The 14,062-nt window shown below is 40.1% G+C and overlaps 1 protein-coding gene across 1 annotated transcript; it reads left to right on the top strand.

Annotated features, from left to right (window-relative positions):
* Positions 1–11,322: 11,322 nt before the first annotated feature.
* On the top strand, positions 11,323–12,541 carry LOC108090653 (serine/threonine-protein phosphatase alpha-2 isoform). The gene has a single exon (XM_017189431.1). The coding sequence runs from the start codon at positions 11,381–11,383 to the stop codon at positions 12,437–12,439; it is 1,059 nt and encodes a 352-aa protein (XP_017044920.1). The 5' UTR covers positions 11,323–11,380; the 3' UTR covers positions 12,440–12,541.
* The last annotated feature ends 1,521 nt before the right edge of the window (positions 12,542–14,062 follow it).

Genomic DNA, 14,062 nt, shown 5'->3' with positions numbered 1-14,062 from the left:
TGTATAGTATGCTATAGTATGCACAATATATAGCATAGATAAAATGGGCATAATAAGGAGGGGGACTAAGGCGGGGGAAAGCCGAACCTAGTTATAAAACAAATTATGCATTATTAAAAACACAAGGGAACCAGGAGGGGAATAAACGAGGAACGTAATGCAATGGCAGTTGAAAGAAATGGAGAAGATGCGGGACATGGAAGAACTGACAATGAAGCCGCAAAAACTTGGCACAGACAACAGAAAAGAATATATAAAACATAAAAAAAAAACGAACCCTATGGAACCAAGAACGGAATGTTAAATTTTATAAATAGAGCATAGAACAACAGAGAGTGAAGGAGAAGAGGCGAGAAGGAGGCACCAGAGATTGAAGTGCCAGCAAATTTATGGAATACGAACATTTCCTATTTTCCCTATTTTCCTCTCCATTTTTTTTTATTTTTTTTGTTGATTTACTTTTGCTCTGCGCAAATTGAATCAAATGCAATGGAAAAGGAGGGGGATAAAAGGAAGGGATGAGGGAAAGCCTGTCAAGGATTTGGTTGCCGAGTTGAAAGGCAAACGAAGTTTTGTTCCTGCGACAATTTGTCGTCTAGTTTGTGCAGTCAAAGCTAAAGCTGATTTTGAATCTGAACCCGACAAGCTGCGAAATATTTTATTTTATATAGGTGAGACACAACCTGACAATGAACAAGGCAAACACAAACAGAGCGGAGATTCTGAATCGGAGTCAGTGAATGTCAAGCATACTTTAATAAGTTTAGTTAACAGAAAGTCAACCTAAAAAGAGCAGCTAAAAACACACCGGCAATGGAAACAGGAAACGGAAGTGGAAATTTACTAAGAGATAACTAAGTTAAATGAAGGCAAAAATGGAACAGTTTTTAAAGTCAAGTAAAATTTACACGAACACGAACGAATTTAATGGAGTTTGATATATTTTCTAACCTTTTCATTTAAAAGTGCATAATTGCTAAAAATATTCTTGCATTTTGAAACTTTACGATCTAATTTATTTATTGTATAGGATTATACAAATTTTCGTAACCCATAAATTTGCCTAATTATTATATGTTTATTGATGTTTAGCTGCCGCTCCTAATTTTCCGCCATTGTTTTGTTAAACTATAGCCCGCATAAAACCTGTAAATTTACCCACGAACACAAGCTCTTATAAAACATTTCCGTGTCCATTCAATTGAGCAAACAAAAACCTGTAACGATATAGATGCGGCATTTAAATGTTAATTCTCGTTTAGCGTTGCACGCGTCGTATACGTAATATCGCACAAACTGATTTTTAGTTGGGTCCTTTAGGGTTTGATGTTCCACACACACCCACTCACCCTTATATATATATATATACATATATAAACACACTGCTGACCGACCACATTTTGAAGCGAGTTGATTTTGCAGTTCATTCAGCATGTTGACCAAAATTGGCGCGGTTTTAATGTTCTTTCCCCGGGCCCTGTTTTCCCCCTCCCCTTTGCCCCTCCCCCTCCCTTTGATATGAAATAAGTTTTAGCTGCTATTCTGGCTATTTTCTTTCTTCTTCATTTGGCAATTTTCGTTTTAATCCAGAGTCCACAGCTCGAAACAATGTGCGGACTATTAGCCAAAATGTTAAATGACACGTCGAATGGTGTGGGCGTGTGTGTGTGTTGTATGTGGGTGTGTGTGTGGGTGGGTGGTTAGCGAACTAGTTTAGTTTTCGGGGTTTTGTTAGTACATGATTGGGGTTTTAACTGTTTTCGAGGATTGCTGTGGGCGTTTAACGTGTAAATAAAACAGGGTACAGTTGTGCCCCGGCAAAACAGTCAATTAATTTTAAAGGATTTCGCAAGAGCCAGAATCTGTTTCACATGCCCCAAATCATTCGCTGTTCCAATCAGATCAGAAATCCGCCAGGAATTCCTTTTCAATCTCCCGCCCAGAAATTAAATAGAATTTATCATGGCGTTGCCGGGGAGCAACGTCGAGCAGATTCAGCTCCTGCAGGTCCTTGCTGCAGGACTTCGCCTGCAACCGGGCCAAATGGATTATTAAATTTTCATGCTTCAGCTTGGCTGATAATCCGGCGAAACAAACGAAAATTGAAGTGCAACTGGCAGCAGCAGCAGCAGAAGAAGAAATATAGAAGGATTCCGGCGAAGAAAAAGGGTCGACTCCCCAGCCAATCTCCAGCACATGTCCTTAGGGACAACAGATTTGCTGCTGCTTATAATGATCTGTATCTGTGTCTCACTTTGTAAGTGCACCAAGAAAAAAGTTACACAATCATAGAACAATTAAGAGATAATAACATTTTCAAGAGGAAGTATTAAAAGCACATTATTTGTTTGTAAAATCAAAACAGTCACTTATATCCATTTTAATTTTGGTAAATGGTTTTGCTGCTACAAAAAATAAAAATTAAGAGAAATTACATCTATAAAGAATTAACCAAGAATTTCTTTAAAAAAATATTGCATTATCCTTTTCCTAATTATGGGAACACCATTGATCAATGAAGAAATATTGCGAATTTTTAAGCTGTTCCCCCATTTTTTCCCGATTTTTTTTCTAAGTGCAAGTATATTCACTTGCTTGTGTGCGAGGCGACAGTCCCTGCAAGGATTGCAACTCATTTGAGCCCAGCTCACGGGGCATGTTGCCAAGGTTCTGGTGTAAATTTCAATTTGACTGCCATGGCGAGACTCGCCGCATAAATCATACTTAGTGTCCTAGATGCTGCTCCACTGTTTCGCTGGCTGTTTCTGTTCTGTTCCTGTTGCTGTTGCTGTTTGCTGTTTATCCCTTATCCCTGGCTGCTAGCTGCTAGCTCATTTGTTGGCAACAGTTTTTGGCCTTTTGCATTGTGAGCTCATTGCATTTCTCGTTTAGTCACGCGCCAAAGTCAAAGTTTTCCCATTTCCCCCATGAATTATACAGGCTGAACTGGAGGTGTTGCTGCGCTCATAAGCTCGTAGTTTTATTTTCATCTCCGCCGTTAAACGATGATTGATGACGATCGCCATTGCGATTGCCGGGCGAAAAGTACATGGAGATAACATAATTGCTTCAAACAGAACGTAACCAAAACGCCAAAGGTTGGGGACCTGCCGTTTTCATATCCGTATCGGAGACCCTATGAGCAGAAGGGTCACAGGTCACAATCCCCCCTCCCCCTCTCCCTTCTCGCATGCTGAAATTGAAGTGTCTCTGACTGAGTTCTGTTTATGGGTGCCAGGGTGTTGACCATGGCCATTAACAGCAGCCAAATGATGTTGCCAGGGCAATTGGCCATTAGCTGGGGGGATTTTTCCTATCTCTGCAGCATATGGCAATTAAAGCACATGAAAACGGGGACTATACAAAAGGTCAGCCACGGCTTATGAGATGTAAAGATGGAATTATGTTGTTTCTTTAATAAGCGAACGTTGGTTGAAGAAAATTTTACATGCAATTAGCATATAATCCATTTCGTTTTAAGAATTTGAATGTAGTTTTAATTGATAAATACCAAATTTGTTAATAAATTCTTCAAGCCTTAAGCCTTCGAGCAAAGTTAATAAGCTTGAAAAGTGTTGAGAAAATAAATCATTTTTTAAAATTTTTATTTATATTATTATAAGTTTAACCGTCTGTCTCGTATACTGAACATATATGAAGTTCAGGCTGAAAATGGTACCATTAAAAGTTATATACAACCCCACAAAAAATTAGGTCCAAGCAATTGTGTTTTCAATCGTGTTGCAAGTAAACAGGACTGAAAGTACAGCTGTTTTCCGCTCTCAGTGCTCTTATCTCTTTTTTTGTTGTTGAGTAAATTAAGTAAGTGAGACAATAGAAAAGCAGCTTATACAATATATGGGGACTTGGGAACTGGGTTTTCCTTCCACGCCTTGGATTTTTTCCCGCGCTGCGAGAAGAACAGCTGGCAGCTGTTACTAAGGCTACTTAAACGATGCCATGTTTTTGCCCCGTACTCCGTCTCTTTCTCGCCCAATATCCCCCTCTTGCTCTAAGCTTTCTTCTCACACTCTCGTTGTCTGGAGGGGTGAATTATACTAGCATTTTTAGCAAACGTTTAGATGCTTTTAATAGCCTCCACACACATTATAGAGCATAAAGAGCCAGCGGAGACCTCTGGTTTGTTCCTGTCTCTTTCTTGCCCCCTTTTATTCTTTTCCTTTCTCTTTCTTAATTTCTTTGTGTGTCCCTTTTACTCCGTAGCTGTCTGTTTTGTTTTTCTCTCTTTCTGCTTTGTGGCCCAGACATTTCTTTAATTATCCAATTACAATGGCACAAACGAGATAGGCTAACAAAAAAAAAATAAGTAAGGATGCTGTCAACCTCTTAGTTTCTCCTCTTTTTCCCACCCCCTCACCGCACTTTCCCCTCCTTCTCCTGCTTTTTTACTTGAGTTTCCACTTTGGGTTATCCTCTTGGATTTTTATGAGCTTATTTAGTCGGACTATTTGCGCTACTTGCACCTCAAGTGTTTTCAATTTCTTGGCGTCCGTTTCCCTGCTTTTCCTACTTATTATCAGCTAACGGTAAGTTAAGATACTTTCAATAACTGTTAAGTCCGAGGAATTTTCCCCGGGGGAAATATGTAAGTGAGACTGCCACCGCTTGGCAGTGTGTGTTTTCAGGCTAATCAAAACCGAATTAGTTTTGTAAAATCATCATCATCATCAACGGGCTTAGATGGGCCACGGTTCGGCCATCCTGGCATCCTTGGGGTGTCCCGACAGCTCGTTAAATCCTTACGCCATTGCCATGCTCTGGAGCAGAGTAGATCCGGCCAGACGAGAATTTAATGCCGTAAATTGACTGCGTGAAATGAGGTTAATGCTCAATAATGCATGCGAGTAAATGCAGAAAGCCGACGGAGCTCCCTTTTCCGACTCCGACTGCAGTAGCTACCAATCCCCACCATTCCCAACCATCCCATTCCACCCATTCCACCCATCCCCACCATCCCAACCATCTCGATGCTACCGTATCCTGACGCCCTCTGATCCTTTGACGGCCCTCGATGTTGCTGTTGTTTTCGTTCTTGTTCTCGGGTTATCGATGCATTGACACAAATTCTCTCCCCGCACATACACACACACACATATATAAACGTTAAAACGGGAAAAAAAGCTCAGGCGCTCAGGATTTTTGCACCAATAACTTTTGCCTTATGACAAGCCACATGAAAACAGTGGAAAAAAAATCATGGGTGTTAAAAGAAAATTTTATTCTACTATATTATAAAGTAATGCTTACAATTTAATGGAATAGATACCCGGAAAAGCAAGGAAATAACAAATATAAACTTAAAAGTAAATGAGATATTTACTATCCTGTCAACCTTAAAAACTTGTTCAAAATCAAAAACTACTTGTATATATGTTCTTAACATATATTTAATATTTTTATATCCTTGAAAGTATTTAAATATATTAGAAATTCTAATTTAGAATCAATTAAAAAAAATTAAATAACTTCCTAACTATCTTATGTGTTGCAAACAATAGTAGTAAAACATGAAATAAGTAACTTTTTCCATTTAATATTTTAAACAAATGTTTTTACATATTTTCGTTTCACTTTTACCCACAGTGCCACTGCAGCAATCGCTGCGGAAAGCTGAAAGGTAAACCAAAGAGAAAATCATTAATAAAGCAGCTTAAAATTGCATTAACACTGCAAATTTATACATATACACATCCGTATAGATTGAGCTCGTTCAGACCAAAAGAGATTTAAAAGTGAAGAAGTTAAACAATTTGCGGGGTCAGAAACAGACACAGCCGCAGAATAAGTTACATATATGTATATACGAAGGACGAGAAAGGACATGGACTACTTTCCGAACGGCATGCATTAGTACCGGACATAATGTCCTGCAAATTGTAGACATTTTTCAATTTAATGAGGTGCTTTACTCTAAATTTTTCACATGCATAAGGCAAAAAAAAAAAAAATGAAATAAGAGAGGGCAGTGGAAGCGACAGGAGGAGAAGGCCACTTGAGGAGGCTGGGTTAAGTGCATCATTGAAACAGCAATGTCCTGCTCGCTGGTCCGTCTGCCAAGGCCATTAAAATGGTAAATTGTGGCCTGGAAATTGCATCATTCTTTCTGCCCGAAGAAGAGGGCAAGAGTTGGACTTTTGGCTCGCCAGTTGAGCAGGCAACCCAACTAACTAACTAACATGGCACATTACTCATACGCCGCGTGCTCAATGACTGTCGACTGTCGCTGGATTGCAGCTCCAGTACATCATTATCCGCTCGCTTATCATGCCCCCACTCCGAAACCATCCACCCTTTGCCAGCTCATATTCCCACTCCTTATTTTTCGCGCTGCTTGGGGCATCTTATCCACAGGCTCGTCAACGTCAAGTGCCTCGCACTTGGTGTCTTTGCTGCTTTCGCTTCGTTTCGTTTTTAGGCAGCCAAAGGAGGATATCACACGTAGGACTCACTGTCTGTGCCTCTGCAAGTGTCAAGCGACTGCTAAATGTCAGCCACAACGAGCTAGGCCCAAAAGTAGGCAAGCCTTTTTGAGGGCCAACTACAGGCAAACTTCCATAAGCTGCACTTCAAATTTAAAACTTTAAAAAGGAATTGATATTCTATGCAAAAAGTGTTTCTGGTCGTTTAATAATAATTCAAAGGATTTACTCCTAAAATCATACTAATCATACGAACTTTCGGTTTTAATCTCGCTTAAATTCCATTTTAACACCTATTTAGTTTTAAATATATACGTTTTTTTTTTTTTAACTAAAAACTATTTAAAACACCAGTACATATTGTTTTTTCCTGAGAGACATATTTTAATTTAATTTTTTAAAATTGAGCTTAATTAGCATACCAGAAATGTTTTCACTTAGTGGAGTCAGACTTTGTTTTCAGGCAGCAAGCGTGAAGTGAGAAACGTGATGGAGGAGAAAAGAGTAGAGGAACGATAGCTATGTCCTATGTCTTACTAAATCTTTGTGGAATTTATTTTGCCAGCTATTTTCAGTGATTTACTGTTTGCACACACGCACACACACACACACACACAAACATATGGTTCTGCCACGCGGTCTGAGCTCATCTTTCAGCTCGCATTCTCCACTCCAAACAAACTTCAAGTTGGGGCCACACCACTCGACAAAGTGTTAATGAGCACCCACATACACACACAAATATGCTCACACTCCCGAAAACACACACCCATAGACACTTCAATAAATTGCGCCCTGGTTGCTTTCATTATACGTGTTATTTTTGCAGGCGAGCCACAGTGCGTATGCGTAATTTTTGTCACTTATGTAGTTTGCAGTTTGACAACGAATCCCTCCCGGATCCCCCAAAAGTGTCAAGTGCTTGCTGCAGATTTTAATTTCGGCCACTTGATGTCTGGCTGCCCCCGCAGCGTTCCGCATCACGTTTGATGTGTGCGAAATAAAAAACGGAAGGAATTAAATTAAAATTTTAATTAAAACAAGCTCCTGTCTCCGGAATCTTCTGCCCAACCAGGGCACTCAGTGAAAACAGCTTAAAGCTTCGGGCCAATTTAATGAGTGGACGAGTGTGTCCCGGAGATATTTCTCAGGGGATGTCAGCAGTTGTTGGAACGCGGCTCAATTGACAACTTTACGAGCGACCCTTAATGTTTACCCAAGATAAACGAAGGGTTTTTATTCCTCACGTACAGGTTCTTCGATTTATAGTGTCCATATTGTGATTTATTTTAAAATAATACATTAAGAAGAAACTTAACAAAATTTAAAAATTTATATTTCTGACATCCCTTTAAATTTAATCCCATTCGTAATATGCTTGCCCATTTATATTATATTCTGTAACATTTAATGCAGTGATAAGATTACTAGTAACTAGATCATTCGACTCTTAAAAAACAAATGTTCAGATTTTTTGTTTTAAAGAGAAATAAACTAACTGATAACTGAAGTTGTGTCACTCCCAAGTAACTTTTCTATAACAAAATTGTTTCAAAAAACAATTTCATTGCGGTCTGACACCCAGCTGGAGATGCCACTCGTAAGGACTTTGTTGCCCTTCGCCGTTGAAAGTTGTTGGCTTTAGCATCATCATCATCATCATTGCCATCAGCTAATGACCCTGGAAAATGGCCAAAACAAACGATAACCGAGGCAAGCCCAGCAGGGGACTTGGCTGGTAAGTAACGAGGATTAAAGGCGGCTTCCAGCAATTTTCAACGTCATAAATAATATTTCAATAAATTTATATTTGCTCTGGCTCCTGTTGAGCGCTTAATTGTGTTAAGATGACAATGGCTGCCCAGGTCAGCTTAAACTTTTGCGTCTACATTGTGGCACAATCTGGTCTAAAGATATTGTCCTGTCCAAAGCGTGTTGCACGTTTCATTAGGATTATATCGCTCAGACAGAAACTTCCAATGCACCTTCATAATTCGAGACAATACAAGTCAGGGGAGAAAAAAAGCTATAAAAACGACATAATTGAATTGATTTCCTTCATTCAGCATTCCTTTTTTCCTTTAACCCCTCTGGATGCGCTTAGCCGATTTTCTCGCTCTGCTCTCTGTTCACGTCCTTTGTTTTCGCTTGCCAATTTTTGCTGGCCAGCGAAATGAAAATTGAAAATTGAATATTTCCGGCGACACAATGGGATGGCCGCAACAAAAGCAGCGACAGCAGCACCAGAAGCAGCAGCAGCTGAAAAGCATTTCTGCTGACCTAACCACACAACCTTTCGCCCCCTTTTCGATATTCCGCTTTTACCAAATTCAAGCGTGCGATTTTTGCTTTGGCTCTTTCACGAATCGGAAAACTGCAATGCTGAGGTAAAAGTGCTGAGCTGCTTTGCGGGGGGCTTGGAAAATATGGCAGCAGGCGGAAACGGAAATAAGCCAAGCACTCTTTGCTGCTTCAGATTTCGAGAGACAGTTGAAAGCTGTTCGAGTTTTGACTCCCCAAACGAGGCGATGGAGTACGATATCAAAACACTGCTTTTCAGACTTCAAGAGAAAAGGTGTTTCTTTGAATAAAAAATTGTGTTAGTTAAATAAAACAAATTGAATATATCAGCAATTTAACTTAAATACATTTTAATAAACTTTTATTTCACAATTAAATGGCAAATTAATTCAAAGTTTAAAAGTCATTAAAACCAAATTAGTATGCAGTAAAGTGTCATTATACTCTTGCAGAGGGTATTATAATTTCAGTCAGAAGTTTGCAATGCAATAAAGAAGGCCCCTCCACCTACATTTGGGTATATATATGTTCTTGATCAGCAAACTAGTTATTTTTTTTTAAGCTATCTAACCAAAATTAACACTCATAGTCCCTTAATTTTTTTTATTTTAATCTGCTTTGAAGGGTATGCCACTAAAAATTGTATGATCAAAACACATAATTTTTCCTGTTATTTTTTCGATCTCTCCTTTGGGAGTTATCCGATATAGTCAACCGATGTATACAAATTAATAGAAAAATCGCCATTAATTCGATGTTGTTTAGCCTTTATGCATTCTGCTTGACATTTGTGATGACTGCAAGGGTATAAAGGCTTCGTTCGCCGAAGCTAGCTTCCTTTTTTGTTTGAAAAAAAATTGTAATTCAAATCAAAAAGGCATTAAATTGAAATTGAATTGAGCTAAATTAGCCATCGGCCAATTAATACCACTTGATTTACATTTTAAATTATTATTTCATCAGAATGTAAAAACCTTTAAGTTAATTAAAAATAAAATTCTCTACAAGCATTGATCAATTTAGCATTACACCACCAAAGTTTTTTAAAAATAATATCCTATTTTATATCATAAATGTTTGTACAAACGGATGGTGTAATAGTACAAAACTCTTTCCCTGACCGAGCACATTATACTTATATACTTATCCTAAGTACCTATATCGAAAAGAACGATGGGGATTATCCCACTTTGGCCACAATTTAATTACATTTGCCGCACAAGGGAACCCCTCAAAGCTCCCGCAGCGCATTAGAGAACCGCTGGGGCATTGAATTAAACTGACATTAAAATAGATTCCGAATGGGAGCGGTGGAAAAAATGCAAAAACATCCTCCAAAGTGGGTGGAGATGGGTTTGGGTTTTTACGCCAGGGTCGTGCATTAAATCCACCACAGAAAACAATGCACAAATCCTATTTGAGCGCCGCTTGCAATTAAATACATTCTGGGCGGGACAAATGGGTCGGGGGGCTTCAAAGTTGTCAGTGGCTTTGGTCGCAAGAGTGGTAAAACACACATGAGTCCCAGGCAGAGTCACTATAGCCGGAAGTACACAAATCGCATAAAACCAGAGGGAACACGGGGGCACAAGAACCCAGGCCCAAAGTGAGTTGGGTTCTGCAAAAAGAGTGGCATAAAAAGTAAACAGCGTCGACACTGATTCAAAAATGTATTCAAAATGCGCTCCAAAATCCGGAGAGAAATTCTCGGTTGGGGGATAAAACATTTTTTTTTTGTTGCGGAGGGAGAACATAAAACCCTAGATGGCCCAGAATGGTACCATAAAACCCAGCGCTCTCGCTCGCTCTTTTAAGCCGCATTACAAGTGCAGGAAGCTTCCTGAATCGGGATTACGAGTAGCCAAAATGCAGCTGGGTCGTCCACTCGTGGCCAAAAATAAAATAATGGGTTGAGGGGGAGTGGAGAGTGGGGAGGGGGAAGGGGGAGGGGAGAGGTTAACCCAACGCGGTTCAGGGGTCAACAGCGAGTAAACAAGCGACTTTGCGGCGCTTTTCCCCTGTTATCGAGCGCAGCCCATTTGAATGTTTTTTTGTTTTTCCCGAAATTTATGCCAAGTGTCTGATAATTGAAATGGTCAAGGGGCAAGAGATAAAACCAAAAGGGAAACAAAAGGGAGCAAAGAATATAAGAACGTTGAAAGAAATGTTGAAGCAAATGGAGTGAAAAGTCTCAACCAAAGCAATCGGGGATTGAAGTGCAGCCAACTCAACCGCAGTCATCCAAACTAAGTATTTCTACTTATCGAAAAAGGACAATCAAAACAATCAAAGCAATACTTACTTTTACTTTTACTAAGATCAATGGATACAATATTAAATTCTTTTTTAATTTCATAAATTGTTTGATTGATTTTTTTGGTAACAAAACGTCTTCTATTAAACGTTTAACATAAAAAATGATTACTAATTTAATTGAATTGACATTTTATATATGATTTTTTTTAGCTATAGGTTTTTTTTATTTATTTATTATTTTATTTAAAAATAAACTGGTTTTATAATATAATAACAATTTGCTACCTGAAACGAAGTAGCTCGCTAGAAAGACATTAATTTTAACGTTACAGGACGTTTTGAAATTCCACACCCTTTTAAAACTAGTTCAGAAATAGGAAAGCATGTCCCGGCGCTCAACCAGTTTGCTGTCCACCGGCAAGGATGCGTCCAAGTCAAGTGCGGATAGGGAGGAGAAAAACCGACTGGCCCACCTGGATGCGATTATTAATCAGCTTAAGAACCAGACACTCGGAAATCGGAGGGCTGGAAATCTTACGGAGGCCACTTTGAGCTACGTTTGCAGCACCTGCAGGGAATTGTTTCTGTCCCAACCGATGCTCCTCGAACTGAGTGCTCCGGTGAAGATCTGCGGCGACTTGCACGGTCAGTACAAGGATCTCCTGAGGATTTTCCAGCAGTGCGGCACACCGCCGCTTTCCAATTATCTGTTTCTTGGGGATTACGTGGATCGGGGTCAGAACTCCGTGGAAACATTGGCCCTGCTGTTGGCCTACAAGCTGCGCTTTCCCGAGACTTTCTTTTTGCTGCGCGGCAACCACGAATCGGCGGATGTGAATCGGGTGTATGGATTTTTCGACGAGTGTAAGCGAAGGTATAGTGTGAAAATGTGGCGAGCCTTTGTGGATTGCTATGATTGCATGCCGGTGGCTGCCATTGTGGCGGATCGAATATTCTGTGTTCACGGTGGATTGAGTCCGGATCTGAAGAACCTGGATGATATAAGGCGGTTGCATCGACCAACTGAAGTGCCCAGCGATGGTTTGCTATGCGATTTACTTTGGTCGGATCCGGATGAGACAACTGGCACTTGGGCAGCAAATGATCGGGGTGTTAGCTTCACTTTTGGGGCTGGAATAGTGGAGAGCTTTCTGCTCCAGTACAAATTCAATCTGGTTGTTCGTGCCCATCAGGTTGTGGAGGATGGCTATGAGTTCTTCGCCGATCGCCAGTTGGTCACTATATTCTCTGCTCCCAACTACTGCAACATCTTCGATAATAGTGGAGCTGTGCTGGTGGTGGATCCCAACCTAGTTTGTCACTTCATCATCATCCGTCCGCGACCTTCGGCCCGGCTGATGCCCTTTGAATCGGACAGTGGATCGGCTTCCCCTCCGGCTTCTGGACCACCTCCCTCCACCAAAGAGAAGAAAGTCCCGTAGAAGTATTTGTGTGTGTCTGAAAACATTATTATAATTAACACAAAACTATAATGTATACAAATAATATAAAAAATATGTACATATATAAGAATAAATACAAGAATACAATTGTTATTTGGCTATTTATTTCATTTTTACTCTCCCAGAATTTCCATTTCAAAATTATCAATTAATATACGAGGATATCTGCTATAATTATTAAAACCATTCCATGGTTTTTCTCGAAATGAGTATTATTGCTCTCAATTGTGGCTTAATCGAAGGACAATTGAAGGTCAACGGAGCCGAGCAGCCAGCGACGAAACATGTAATAAATCTTCATTTAAATTTAATTAAAATTCCCAATGACCAAGTGGAAGGGGAGGGGGAAACAAAAGCCGGAGAAAGAGGATTGGCAGGGTGCTAGGAATGGGGACATTAAACTGGCGTCAAGACCAGAGGCGGAGTATAAAAAATGGGGGAGGAGGGGGGCTTGGAGGTAAACAGCTTGGCAGGTGAGTGAGTTGGCGATGGCAGCTTTTGTTTGACTTTGTAAATGTCTACCTGGCCACACTTTATGCCAGGGAAAATAATTCCATGCGCAAATATTTAAATGTGGCCGACGGGAGAAGTAGCACGCCCAGGGGCGTAGGCTTCTGGTTGGGAGAGGGGGTTTTGGGGATTGGGGGTTTACTGAATCAAGCCGCCGGCCCGCAGGCAAACTCATTTTGTTTACAAAAACCAAGCATCGTAATTTATACATTCATGTGTGTAAACATAAACAAAAGGTTCCAAGGCAAGGAAAGCGCCAGTAGGTGAAAATGCGGGGGAAGAGGGGGGGGGTGGCTAAAGAAAATATATTTAATAATCTGGGCAAACACAAATGTCGCCCAAGTGTGCGTGCGCTTGTGTAATTACACGTAGTGTGTGTGGTTCTGTGTGTGTGTGTGTAGAAAAACAAGCAACTGTCTGCATAAATATTTATTATGTGTTCAATTGCAATGGCCAAAGGCATTGGCAAAACGGTGGCGTATACGTGATTTCTGATGCACACCGGGCAAATAAATCACATATTTGCGGCCGCCTGCGGCCATTTTGAATTGTAATTAATTTGTAATTTTTTGTAAATATTTATCGTACATTTTGGTGCCATTTAAATCAATTGTGTAACGATTTTGTTAAATATTTTATGGTCTGTGAGAATTATGAATTGCAAATGAACGCCAAAAGTATGCAAGAGTCGATGGAATTCCTTTTGAAATTGATTCCCTTTGATGCTGATGAAATTTTGATCAAAATGTGTGCCATCTTTTCACGCTTTTCAGATTTGTCTTCCACACTTTCCGCGCTTATATGGCCCCTAATAAAATAAAAACGAAAGCCGAACGAAGCCAAGACACTTGCCTTTATGGGCGACAAAAACTTTATGTCGGCATTTCAGGCGCAACAAAAAAAGGCTGAAATTAAATAAAAACGTAAGAAACAACGAAATGATATGGGGGCACTTAAAGGTGCCACATGGCGGAGGATTTGGGGCGGAAGTGGCTTCCACCGGGACAGATGATGTATAAAAATGTCAACGGCAACAAGAGGCAAACTTGTAAGTGTCAGGGCGAGATGGTGAAAACTTTACCAAACGGTGTC

The sequence above is a fragment of the Drosophila ficusphila genome, unplaced genomic scaffold, assembly GCF_018152265.1.
Source record: "Drosophila ficusphila isolate 14025-0441.05 unplaced genomic scaffold, ASM1815226v1 contig_414, whole genome shotgun sequence".
NCBI classification, from domain to species: domain Eukaryota; kingdom Metazoa; phylum Arthropoda; class Insecta; order Diptera; family Drosophilidae; genus Drosophila; species Drosophila ficusphila.
The sequence above is the reverse complement of the archived record's forward strand: the minus strand, read 5'-3'. Positions and strand labels throughout refer to the sequence as shown.